Raw genomic sequence first — 13311 nt, forward strand, 5'->3', positions numbered from 1 at the left:
AAGAAAGAGCTGCACGCCATGTCTCCAGAAACAAAAAGAGTCTCTGCCATTAGGAACTGGCATCCCCCAACCAGGGAGAGAGGATACACTCCACAAGATAAGCTCTGGTTTCTTCTTCAGGAGCATGGAGAAGACATGAGGAAGTGGGATGGAAAACCCACCTCCTCCTTAGCAGCCCGGGTATGTGAACTAAAGGGGGACAACAACCTCAAGAAGCTCATCTAGAGTCAATGCTGCTCCGGTCTCTTGCGCACAGAACTCCAGACAGTATAGGAATGATAATATAACTGATTCTCTTGAAGGGACCTCAGGAGCATATTCACCGGAGGGGAGCAATGTGTACCAAGACCAGGAATAGAGGGGCCCTGCCTCTAGCCAGGTAGAGGAAAGGGACAGTCAGGTCTTTTGGCCTGTGTGGATCCGATGGCCTGGCATGTCTGACCCACAAAAATACATGGCTTTAGTTGAGACCGGTGCTCAATGTACTCTGATGCCATCAAGGTATTTGGGAGCGGAACCCATTTCTATTTTTGGGGTGACAGGAGGATCCCAGCAGCTGACTGTACTGGAAGCTGAAGTGAGTTTAACTGGGAATGAGTGGCAGAAAAACCCCATTGTGACTGGGAAAGACCCAAAAGGACATCATTGGGCTTTTGGGATAGCTGCTTTAGAGACAGAAAGCATCAGACAACTGAATACCTTGCCTGGCCTCTCAGATGACCCCTCTGCTGTGGGACTGCTGAGAGTTGAAGATCAACGGGTACCAATCGCCACAGCAACAGTGCACCATCGGCAATATTGCACCAACAGAGACTGTGATTCCCATCCATGAGATGATTCGTAAACTGGAGAGCCAAGGGGTAGTCAGCAAGGTTCGTTCACCCTTTAACAGCTCTATATGGCCAGTGCGTAAGTCCAGTGGAGAATGGAGGCTGATGGTGGACTACCGTGGCCTGAATGAGGTCACGCCACCATTGAGCGCCGCTGTGCCGGACATGACGAGCTGGAATCCAAGGCAGCAAAGTGGTACACAACCATCAATATTGCCAATGGCTTTTTCTCCATTCCTTTGGCACCAGAGTGCAGGCCTCAGTTTGCCTTCACCTGGAGGAGTGTGCAATACAACTGGAACCAGCTGCCCCAGGGGTGGAAGCACAGTGCCACCATTTGCCATGGACTGATCCAGACTGCACTGGAAAAGGGCGAGTCTCTGGAACATCTACAGTATATAGATGACAGTATTGTATGGGGGAACACAGGAGGGGAAGTCTTTGAGAAAGGAGAGAAGATTATCCAGTTTCTTCTGAAAGCTGGTTTTGCCATTAAGCGAAGTAAGGTTAAGGGACCTGCTCATGAAATTCAGTTTCTAGGAGTCAAGTGGCAAGATGGACATCGCCAGATCCTGACAGAGGTAATCAACAAGATCACCGCTATGTTCCCACCTACCAACAAGAAGGAAACCCAGGCTTTTCTAGGAGACATGGGCTTTTGGTGGATGCATATCCCAGAGTACAGCATGATTGTAAGCCCTCTTTATCTCGTGACACAAAAGAGAAATGATTTCCAGTGGGGCCCTGAACAACAGGCGTTCAAACAAATTAAGCAGGAGATTGCCCATGCAGTAACCCTTGGGCCAGTCAGAACGGGGCAGGATGTGAAGAATGTGCTCTACACTGCAGCTGGGGAGAATGGTCCTTCCTGGAGCCTTTGGCAGAAGGGACCTGGAGAGACTCGAGGACGACCGTTTGGGTTCTGGAGTCAGGGATACAAAGGCTCTGAGGCCAACTATACTCCAGCCGAGAAAGATTTTTGCGGCTTATGAAGGGGTTCGAGCTGCCTTGGAAGTAATTGGCACCAAAGCACAGCTGCTTCTGGCACCTCAACTACCAATGCTGGGTTGGATGTTCAAGGGAAAGGTTCCTTCCACATATCATGCCACCGACGCCACATGGAGCCAAGTGGATTGCGTTGATCACACAGCGAGCCCGAATAGGACATCCTAATTGCCCTGGGATTCTGGAAATCATAATAAACTGGCCTGAAGGTGAGACTTTTGGATTATCCTCTGAAGAAGGGGAGGAGTAAGTGACACATGCCAAGGAAGCCCCACCATATAACGAGCTACTGGAGACTGAAAGACGATATGCCCTCTTCACTGACGGTTCCTGCCGAACTGTAGGCGCTAACCAGAAATGGAAAGCTGCAGTATGGAGTCCCACATGATGAGTTGCACAAGCTACCAAGGGACAAGGTGGATCAAGTCCTGGCTTTGATATTGCCGAACGAGAGAAGTGGCCGAGGCTCTATCTCTACACCGACTCATGGATGGTAGCTAATGCTCTGTGGGGATGGCTGGATCGCTGGAGAAAGGCCAACTGGCAGCACAGAGGGAAACCCATCTGGGCCACTGAGATTTGGCAGGAAATCGCCGCCCAAGTAGAGGCTGACCGTGAAGGTTCGACACATGGATGCACACGTACCCAAGAGTTGGGCTAATGAAGAGCATCACAACAATGAGCAGGTGGATGGAGCTGCCAAGGTGAAAGTATCACAGGTGGATCTGGACTGGCAGCACAAGGGAGAATTATTCCTAGCTCATTGGGCCCATGATTCCTCTGGTCATCAGGGAAGAGATGGAATGTACAGATGGGCTTGTGACCAAGGGGTGGACCTTACTATGGACAGCATCTCACAGGTCATCCCCGACTGTGAGACCTGTGGTGCGATCAAGCAGACCAAGTGGGTGAAGCCTTTGTGGTACGGTGGACGATGGTCGAAGTATAGGTATGGGGAAGCCTGGCAAGTTGACTACATCACCCTTCCCCAAACCTGCCAAAGCAAGCACTATGTGCTGACCATGGTGGAAGCCACCACTGGATGGTTGGAGACCTACCCTGTGCCTCATGCTACTGCCCGGAACACCATCCTGGGCCTGGAAAAGCAAGTCCTGTGGAGACACGGCACCCCTGAGAGAATCGAGTCGGACAATGGGACTCATTTCAAGAATAACCTTATAAACACTTGGGCCAGAGAACATGGTATCGAATGGATATATCATATCCCCTACCATGCACCAGCAGCAGGAAAGTTGAACAGTGCAATGGACTACTTAAGACAACCCTGAAGGCGCTTGGTGGGGGGACCTTCAAAAATTGGGAAGTGAGTTTAGCAAAGGCCACCTGGATGGTCAATATCCAAGGGCCCATCAATCCAGCTGGTCCTACCCAGTCTGAACCCTTGCACACAGTGGATGGAGTGGATGGAGTCCCTGTGGTACACATGAAAGGTATTTTAGGAAAGACTGTTTGGATTAGTCCCACCTCAGGCAAAGGCAAACCCATCCGTGGGATTGTTTTTGCTCAAGGACCTGGTTACACTTGGTGGGTAATGCAAAAAGATGGGGAAACCCTTTGTGTACCACAAGAGGACCTATTTTTAAGTGAGAACTGTGTGTAATGTTTCATTATATATATATGTATATGAGTAGAGACAAAGGAGGGGATTGATTTGGGTGTTATGTAGATGGTATAGAATAGGGGGTGGATAATTTCTTAGGTTACAGTGTAAGGTGTAACCAAAGTATGTATTCTACCACCATCTGCATTACTTTCTGATGAGCTGTTAAAATGGGTGGAGCAGTGTTTCGGCCATCCAGCCTCACTACATGACTCATAAAATTACGTCATCCCATTGTGAGATGCTCCACCTAGGGGGAGGAACCAAGCATTCCTACCTGAGGTTTGGAACACCACAGTCAGCCTTTACCTACTGGATTCCCAGAGGACAAGAGCTAACACTGGACATTCAGAGGAAAACCAGACCCTTCTATAGGATCACCACTTCAACAGAACCACATCTGTCACTTCAACAGGATTGCAGCCACCATTTAATTGGACTGCTACCACCACCCTGACCGACAGGGTGTCGGGTTGTACTCTGTCAGTGTTTCTGTACTATTGCATCTATTATAATTTTCCTATTAAATTGTAGTTCTGACTTGGAGTCTCTCATTGGTTTGCTTTCAAACTAGTACACACAATAAGGTATTCCTGGAGCCTTCTCTTCTTCAGGCTAAACAGCCCCAACTCTCTCAGACCTTTTTCAAAGGAGAGGTGCTCCAGTCCTCTGATCATTTTCATGGCCCTCCTCTAGACCTGGTCTAACAGGTCTTTCTTGTGCTGGTGGATATGGTACTCCAGGTGGGGTCTCATTACAGCAGAGTAGTCATCTTTCCCAGTCTGTAAGGGATCTGCAAAAACATGCAAGCATGAGAAAATAGCTGCTGTCTTCCTCAAGAAAATGGGAAGTTTAAAAGGCCAGAGCTCATGGATTCCTGTGCAGGTTACTGTAAACAGCAGACAGCTGCAGCTCATGGACTTGGTGTTCCTGAAAGCCTGTAGTGCCTTCCAGATAGTCAAAGGGAGATCCAAAGCTGTCAGAGAGCTGAGAATGCCTAGGAAATCCTTTTGAGGATGGAGGAGACTGGATTAAGTCAGAGAGCAGGGAGTGTCAGGAGGGAAAATGTTATTTGGGAAGAGGGATGCTCCAAGCAGAAGGGTAGATGACTATTTTAGGGCCCTGTAGGACTGTGTCTTATGAAACAGATTCGGGCAGGAGTTGGTGTTTCATTAGATTCTGTGGGTGACAATTTGGTTTTTACAGTCAATGTATGAAAGAGATTCAACAAGGCCATGCACCAGGTCTTGCACTTAGGTCACACCAACCCTCTGCAGCACTGCAGGCTGGGGGCAGAGTGGTTGGAAAGTGGCCCAGCGGAAAAGGACCAGGGGGTGCTGGTCAACAGCCAGCGGAACATGAGGCAGTTTTTGCCTGTTATGAATGGATGTGGGGGTTTAAATAAGTCCCTGTCTTTTGCCCAGGCCTCTGGCAGCAGGCAGTAGCTTTATTGAGGCAGCCAGCACCCCAAGACCTACTCTCATTTGCAAGTTCTTTAACAATGGCTGATTCAGTCTATTATAGAATGAATTATTTATTTAATAGACACGAAACTAACAGACATAAGACTTAAGACAGACTATTACTACACAGGAATAAGACAAAAAGAGACAACTAGTATTACACGCGGGGTTAAAGGTGCCATCAATTTTGCAGCTAGCGAAGAAATAATATAACTTATGATCCAATGTTTCTTACCATCCAATTCCTGATGGAACACACATCGAAATCCTTTCCCTCAATTCCCAGGAAAGTAACCATGGAATCTGGGTTCAGACTCTGGGAAGAAGTCTTGCACTCTTTCAGGGCACGTGTGTAGAAGGCTTCTGCCTCTGTGATAATTTGTAGTACTTTTATAGTGTAAAGCAGGCCTTTTGGTCACCTATGTTTTTTTCTTTTATCTCTTCCCACGTCTGCTTTCCATACCAAGGTGTTGGTTAGGCTGGCAGACCTTTTGGTGCCAGGAGATGATACCTGCTGGGCCTTGCCCACCTGGGTCATCTCTTCTATCTGCACCAGTCACCTGTGGTGGGGAGAGGGGGTGTATGCCCTGCCATAGTGCCCAGGTTGTCAAGAATCTCAATGGCATCCTGGGCTGTATCAGCAATAGTGTGGCCAGCAGGACCAGGGCAGTGATCATTCCCCTGTACTGGGCACTGGTGAGACCACACATCGAATCCTGTGTTGAATTTTTGGCTCCTCACTACAAGAAAGACATTGAGGTGCTGAAGTGTGTCCAGAGAAGGGCAATGGAGCTGGAGAAGGGTCTAGAGAATAAGTCCTATGAGGAGCTGTTGAGGGAGCTATGGGTGTTTAGCCTGGAGAAAAGGAGGCTCAGGGGGGACCTTCTTGCTCTCTATAACTCCCTGACAGTAGAGTGCAGCTAGGTGGGAGTCAGGCTCTGCTCCCAGGGAGCAAGGGTCAGGACAAGAGGAAATAGCCTCAAGCTGTGCCAGAGGCGGTTCAGGTTGGACATAAGGAAGAATTTCTTCACAGAAAGGGTTGATAAGCATTGGAATGGACTGCCTAGGGAGGTGGTGGAGTCACCATCCCTGGATGCATTCAAGAAATTAGTGACCGTGACACTTAGTGTCATGGTTCAGTTGACAAGGTGGTGTTCAGTTGAAGGTTGGACTTGATCTTGGAGGTCTTTTCTAACCTGTATGATTCTAAAGAAATATGCAGCCTGTTTTGAGAGAGGGTTGTGCTGCAATCAGGGGGGTAGCTCTGGCAGAAAACTTGGAGTTTGCATAAAGCTACTACAGCAATTTACTTCTGCAAGTGTGAGTGCCATGTCCCATGTCAGCCCAGTGCTCCCAACTCCAGATTGAATTTCCCACAAGGTGAAGGTGCCTTCTCCACTAGATGGCAGAGGGAGCTTGTGTTTTGTGTGCCATTCTCTGGTTAACAGTCTTTTGTTTCCTTCTTTTGTCCAGGTACCTCCAGCATCTGCTAAACAGCATGGAGTCAACCTGAACACCACGCCAACTCCTTTTCAGCAAGCGAGTGGCTATGGGCAGCATGGCTATGGAGCAGGTATGCTTACCACTGCGCTTTTCACGTGTGTATCTGCAGAGCTGCTTGCTCACTGTAACACCTTGTCTTGTACACACCGGCAGGCTATGATGACTTAACACAGGGAACAGCAGCTGGAGATTACAGCAAAGGAGGCTACAGTGGGTCATCTCAAGCACAAAACAAATCTGCTGGCACTGGACCTGGGAAAGGTAACATGAAACATGAGATTGCTCTTGAGTGGGATTTAGTAGGGCCAACTCCCAGTGCTGTGCAGTCAACACAGCAGCCAGCTCTAAACAGGGTCACGATCCAAGCTGTCCATCTCACGTATACAAAATGCTTTTTTAATGGCCCAAACGTTCCTTCTAAACTTCACAGCTGAACTTTGCATAAGGATTTGTGTGGCATGTGCAGCTTTGTCCACAATTATACATATGGGAGAAATGGTAAGCTGTTTGCCAAAGTTTTCTTTGCTGAAGAATATAGTGATCCTGCAACAGTGCCGTGTTTTTGAAGCCTAAGCAGTTGGATGCTGTTGCTGAAATTGTCCTCTGCCAAATAAAGACTAAATTGGATTTCTTGGTAGGCACTTGAGATAGCCGTGTGTTAGGGTTGAACAGGGCACTTCACACATCTCTGGGCTGTTTGGCTTCTGCCTGTACACCCTGTAACTCATCACCTTCTTTTGTGCCTGAAAATGTTTCCTTTGTGACTGTAAAGGCTGAAGAATTTATACAGCTCATGTGAAAGCTTTATTCTGCACATGCTGGTTAGACCTGAGAAGTGTATACTTAGCTGCTTAGCACTAACTAGTTCATCCTTGGACTTAAGCAAGTACCAAGCATTTGCTGTGCATTTGAAATGCTGTCTTCAGCCAAGAGCTAATCATGCTCTCATCTGTAGAGGAGCAATCCAAAAAGGAGCAATGTCCTAGGAAGGGAACAACCATAGAGCAGTACACACCCTCTGAGCCCAGTCGTCTGATTCACTGGCCAAAGGAACAGCTAATTTTATTCTGATCCAAGTGAAATGATTAGAGACAGTCTTTATAAAACTGAATAAGTGGCTGGTTTGAAAATCAACTTGCTGGTGAGTGTTCCTGAGCCTGATATGGCACCAGACTGTCTAGATGGAAGGCAGCCTGAATCAGTGATATTAATTTTCTCTGGGCAGAGGAGCATTGCAGACCTCACCCTTCTGCAGGATTGGGCTGCTTTGAGACAAATTCAGACGAATGTCCGAATTTGAACATCCTCTGACAGAAGGCAGGTTACAGCCACCCCTCCCCCACCAGGGTCGGGAAAAAAAATTTTCCTCGGAGGAAAGTGAAAGAAAAAACTATTTATTTAACAGACACAATGCACAATGGAAAAGAATAATGCTAAATAATAAAACCTCTCACTGTGGAGAGAACCTGGTAAAATTCAAAGTCCTTCTGTAGGTGTGGCTGTTCTCTCTCCGGAGCTGGAGTGTGGCCCCTCCAGGCTGTGGCATGGGCCTCCCGGTGCTGGTGATCTGGACTGGAGCAGAACAGTCCAAGGAAAGTTCTTGCCTGAGCTAGTGAGCTGACTAAACAGCAAAGAATTTTAACTCTCTGTTTCTCTCCTGAGAAAGAGCCAAAAAACTCAGAAAAAAAAAAAGGAAGGGTGCTTCCTCTGCTCTTGCCGCCCTAGAAGCACGAAGAGGAGTAGTGACCTTGGAGCACAAAACTGCTTTGAAAAGTTCGTCTGGCTTTTTTTTCTTTCTCTCGCACCCAGTTTTAAAGACACAGAAAGGCACAGGAATCATGTCTGGGCATAGAGCGGCGATAGGGGATACACATCATAAAGTCACCCCAAGACAAGGATGTAAAAGGACAAGGGTTCAAATGTGTAGCAGATGCTGAATCTCATTGCCCAGTGCACTACTGGAAAGCTGTTGAATGCTACAGTAGAGCCAAATGCACCCCTTATCCTAGGGGAAAGCTGTCTTTTTGTGAGCTTAAATGAGTGTTTGGTGCAGCCAACTGCTGCCTGGTGAAGTGCATTCGAATCCAAGTGGTAACCACTGGGTTGTGAATGTGGGTGATTTATCCCAGTGGACTGTTTTCCTGCTTTGCAGTGCGAGTGAGGAACCAAACCATTTTTTCTGTTCCCATATGCAGTGCTGTGGGTCGGACAGCATGGAGAACCCCACCAGGTGGGCCAGCAGCAGCATCAGGGTGTGGGGTGCAGTAGTTGCAGACAAAGGTACATCCACTGAGGCTGCCAGAGGTTCTAGGAGCAAAGCATGGGGCTCATGCTAGGTGATGGTTGACTTTCCCATTGGTGGCTGGTTTTTTGTTTTCCAGGTGTTTCCGTGACCTCAAGTAACACGGGTGTGCCTGATATCAGTGGCTCAGTCTATAACAAGACTCAGGTGAGCAATGCTGGACTCTCCTCCCCTGTGGTCTTGAGGCCAGACCGATGGCTCCCCTTGTGGAGGAGGTTAGGGTCATTCTCAAGCCAGTTGGTTCTCAGGGTCAACAGGCTGTGGCATTTCTTATGCTGGCTGTTTGCTGTTGGAGAGGAGTGTCACCCTCTGTCCTGCTGCTTCTGCCATGTCAGCTCCTGATGGCAGCTGCTGGCATAGGTGTGGGCACTCTACACTGCCCATGCTGCCTTACATGTGCTGTGTCCTGGGTGCAAATGAAGTGTGATGGCACTAATGTTTTTGGTCAAAATATCCCCCAAAGCAAGTGAGTCAAGAGGCTGGGTTGAGCTTTGGTCAGGGGGAGAAAAATCTTATTGCAAGTGGTTCTTCTGCTTTTGTAATTCCAGCCTGAGCCCCCATAATATGTGAAGGACTGATTTCAGGCAGCTGCTGCCATACCATGTCCAACTGAATAAAAAGAGGTCAGGGAAAAAAGGAGCATAGTAGCTGTGGAAATAAAAATAAAATGTTGGAGTCATTAGCTCAGAAGAATGAATGAGAAAAGGAGCTGAAATTCATCTGCTGAAGTGCTTGCAGGTGTAACTTGGCTTGCTCTGTGAGGTTGATGAAAGTTTCAGGTGATATGTGTTTGGGCCACTCTTGTTCTTGTTTGGTCACCATGGGGCTGCTCACACTAGTCTCTGATGCTGTCCCCCTCGCCTCCTGTGCAGACATTTGACAAGCAGGGATTCCATGCTGGCACACCACCTTCTTTTAGCCTACCCTCTGCTCTTGGATCGACTGGGCCCCTGAACCCTGGTGCTGCCCCAGGTTATGCTCCAGCCCCATTTCTCCATATCCTCCCTGCGCATCAGCAGTCTCATTCCCAGATGCTGCATCACCACCTTCAGCAAGATGGGCAGGTGAGTCAGCCCCTTCTGCATCTTCAGTGTGCCTGAGGGCAGATTCCTAGCAAGGTCTTGGGGGTTTTTGCTTCCTTCTGTTTTTTTCTTTGCTCATTGGGAAGGGGCCTTGACAGCAATTGTAGACTGACAGACTCAATGCTGTTGGCCAGCTTGGGGAGGGAATCTCATGAAGTTCAGCAAGGGGAAATGCCAAGTCCTGCTCCTGGGGAGAAACAACCCCATGCACCAATATATGCTGGGGGCCAAAGCAGCTTGGCAGAATAGGCCCTGGGCATCCTGGTGAACACCAAGTTAACCATGAGCCAGTACTATGCCCTTGCTGCAAAGGCATTCTGGGCTGCATTAGCAGGAGTGCTACCAGCAGGTTAAGGGAGGTGATCCTTCCCCTTTGCTCAGCACTGGTAAGTCCCATGTCCAGTTCTGGGCTCCCCAGTACAAGACAAACATGGATGTATTGGAGAGTCCAACAAAGGGCCACAAGGATGATGAAAGGACTGGATCATCTTTTATCAGTAAAGGCTGAGAGAGCTGGGACTGTTCATCCTGGAGAGGAGAAGGCTCAGGGGAGATCTCATCAATATATATAAAGTACCTGAAGGGAAGGTGCAAAGAAGATGGAGCCAGGCTCTTTTCAGTGGTTCCCAGTGACAGGACCAGAGGCAATGGGCACAGGCTGAAACACAGGAGGTTCCCTCTGAACATCAGGAAACACTTTTTTACTGGGATAGCGACCAAGCACTGGCACAGGTTGCCTAGGGAGGTTGTGGAGTTTCCATCCCTGGAGCTGTCTGGACATAGTCCTGAACAACTAGCTCTAGATGACCCTGCTTGAGCAGAAGGATTTGGCAAGAAACCTTGAGAGGTCCCTGCCAGCCTCAGCTAGGCTGTGATTCTGTGAAGAGGCCATCCTGATATGGGGCATGGAGAGATGGGCTGTGAGGTGTGAAGCTGAGGCAAGCATTGATGTCCCCTGGCTGTGGCAGGAGAGCAAGACGTGAACACTTGTACTGTAATTCTGGGGGGAAAATCATCCCCTTGTAGGTTGCATGTTGGTTCAAATTTCTGATTTGGTTTTACCAGCCCATGTGTTTCCTTACTATAAATGTTCCCCGAAAAAGTGTTCTGCCTTAGAATCCAGAAATACGAAATTACTTCTCTTTCTGAATGTGTGTCGTCTTTGGCTGGTGCACTGCTTCTGTTCACCTTGGGAGAGTTCCTTTGTTGTCCCCAGTCCTGCTCCTTTTCTTCCTTGTCCTTGAACCTGAGTTGGAGGTGGTGCCATGGTGTGTCCCTGCTCTTCTGCTTGGTTTCTCTGTGACTGTCCTGGATTGCAGGATGCAGAGATGTTGCAGAGCAGAAACAGATCCATCCAGGGGGGAGCGTCGCTGTGTTGGTGGGAGCTCTTCTGCTGATGTACAGACAGGCTTGTCTTCCTGGGAGTGTTGGTCCTCATGTTTCCTTTCTTTCTGATTTCTAGGGTGGATCTGGCCAACGCAATCAGCCCAGCACCATGCAGCAAAAGTCTCAGGCTACCAAAACCTATGGCACTTCTCAATACTGGACAAACTAAATCCAAAACTGGGGAGGGGGGAGAGAATGAAAGGAGAGGAGGCAAACAAAAAAAAAGAGAAAAAGATAAAAGCTGACCCCCATTCCTAGAATTATTAGGAGAAATTACTGCTCAGCCGAACGTCTGTGTGGGGAGAACTGCAGCCAGGCAGCCATTCTCAGTGTGACTTGCCTGCTTCCTCTTGAAGTTGCTGTTGTATGTAATATATTTATGTATGTATTTGTAAATGTAATAGAGGCTAAATGTGGTTTTCTGCATCTTGCAGCCTGTTTTATTTTCTTCATAGGGAAACTTATTATGAATTTCTCATCTGCACCAGAGCATCCTTCCTTTTTTTTTTAAGCTTTATAACTCTGTCAAAAGACAAACTGTGCCATTTTTTTTTTTTTAAGCTGGAGCCCATTTATTTAATGCAGTTCTAAATTCAGGCAAATAAGGAGACCTGCCTCCCCCCCCCCCAAAAAAAAATTAAAAAAGAATCAAGATGTGTCCTGTTGGTTTGATTTCTGCCCTCAGCCCCCAATATAGCTGTTACTTTAAAGAGATTAAAAAGGGGCTGGGAGAAGGGAAAAAAAAAGTTTTGTGGATCTTCCTCTTTCTTTCATCTCCTCATTCCTTCCTGCTGTGGAAGATGAACTCTTGTGGGCAGTTTGTTCACTGTGGCCCTGAGCTGCAGTCTCACCTTTTTATTTTTCACTTTTTTTAATAATAAAGGCCTTTGTTTTGTTTGTGTTTTTTTGTTTGTTTGGGGGTTTTTTTTGGAGCGAGGGGTGATTGTGTGTTTTGGTATTGGGTTGGGGTTTTTTTGTTTCTCTAGCAAGAGACTTTGGATGGTTAAGTGGGTCCTGCAACTTCCTTTCCATCATTAGAGGCAAAACCTATGTAGTGGTTTCTTAAATGAAAGTATAATCTGTGTTTTGTACCTCTTTTGCCTCAAGCCACCCTGCCCAGAAAAGACAGCTACTTGATGGAAGCTTCACCTGTCCCTCCCCACTTTTTTCTAAAACAAGAGCCTGGAGGCAACTCCTAGCCCTTCTTGTCCTGCACCAGTGCGGTGAATGTTTTAGGAGTTTTATTTCTTCTTACCCCTCCCTCCACCTAATAAATATTTGAGCATATCACTAGTGTTTGTCTGCATTTTCAAAGGCCTCAAGCAGTTTTGCTTTTACAGCCTATCCCTTTCTACCCCCTCCTGCTGGGAGGGTAAGAGCAGGACATGGGTCTGCAGGGGAGCACACCTTGGTACTGGGAGCTCATAGGCAGCTGCATTGGGCTGGGATTCTGGGCAGCACCCTGACTTCTACCACAAGCATCATGTTTCTGCATTTGCTGTCCTCTGATGTTGTGCTCTCTAAGGCCCTGTGGAGCAGCTGGGAGTGGTAAGGAGGGAGCACAGCAGCACTGTCCTTCCTTGCTTTGCCCATGAAGTCCATGGCCTCCATCAGGAGGAAGGTCTGTGGTGAGGTTCAATAAGGCAAAGTGCTCAGTCCTGCATTGGGGTTACAGCAATCTGTTTCTGCAGGCTGGAGACTTACTGCCTCCCTTCCCTCCCCTGGCAAGCCTAAACAGGATGTTTTCCCCTTTCATTATTGTTAGCTCCACCAGGGCTCTTCTGCACCAATTTCCTCTCTCTGTTCCACAATGATGGTAGAACCAAGGTTGCTCTGCTGCACTTGGCCATCAAGGAAATGGAGAAAAAAAAATCCCAACAACAACCCCCCCCAAAAGAAAAACCCCAACCACTCTGCACAAGAGGCAGCCAGGTTTGTCCAGTGCAGGGCAGCATTAACACAGGGTTTGGTCCTCGAAGCACTAACTCTGGCGTGCCCCAGGTCAGAGGGAGTCCAGCTGCGTTACTTCTGCCCGTCACAGAAGCGACTTCGGGATCAGGAAAAGAGCTGCTTGCTGGGCTAGCTAGCTGGCTTCTTTGGAGAGGGAACACGGCAGGAG

The 13311-nt window shown here is 48.1% G+C and overlaps 1 protein-coding gene across 1 annotated transcript in view; it reads left to right on the forward strand.

Moving 5' to 3' along the window:
- LOC103617802 (ubiquitin-associated protein 2) overlaps positions 1-11425 on the forward strand; it is a gene marked incomplete at its 5' end in the record, with an annotated part of 103260 nt that extends 91835 nt beyond the window's left edge. The window contains 5 exons of the mRNA XM_017737465.1: positions 6393-6492; positions 6576-6683; positions 8804-8871; positions 9597-9788; positions 11269-11425. Of these exons, the coding sequence (XP_017592954.1) occupies positions 6393-6492; positions 6576-6683; positions 8804-8871; positions 9597-9788; positions 11269-11361 (561 nt within the window). The remainder of the gene's footprint in view (positions 1-6392; positions 6493-6575; positions 6684-8803; positions 8872-9596; positions 9789-11268) is intronic.
- Positions 11426-13311: the final 1886 nt, after the last annotated feature.

Source organism: Corvus brachyrhynchos, unplaced genomic scaffold (genome assembly GCF_000691975.1).
Source record: "Corvus brachyrhynchos isolate BGI_N302 unplaced genomic scaffold, ASM69197v1 scaffold186, whole genome shotgun sequence".
Classification (NCBI taxonomy): Eukaryota; Metazoa; Chordata; class Aves; order Passeriformes; family Corvidae; genus Corvus; species Corvus brachyrhynchos.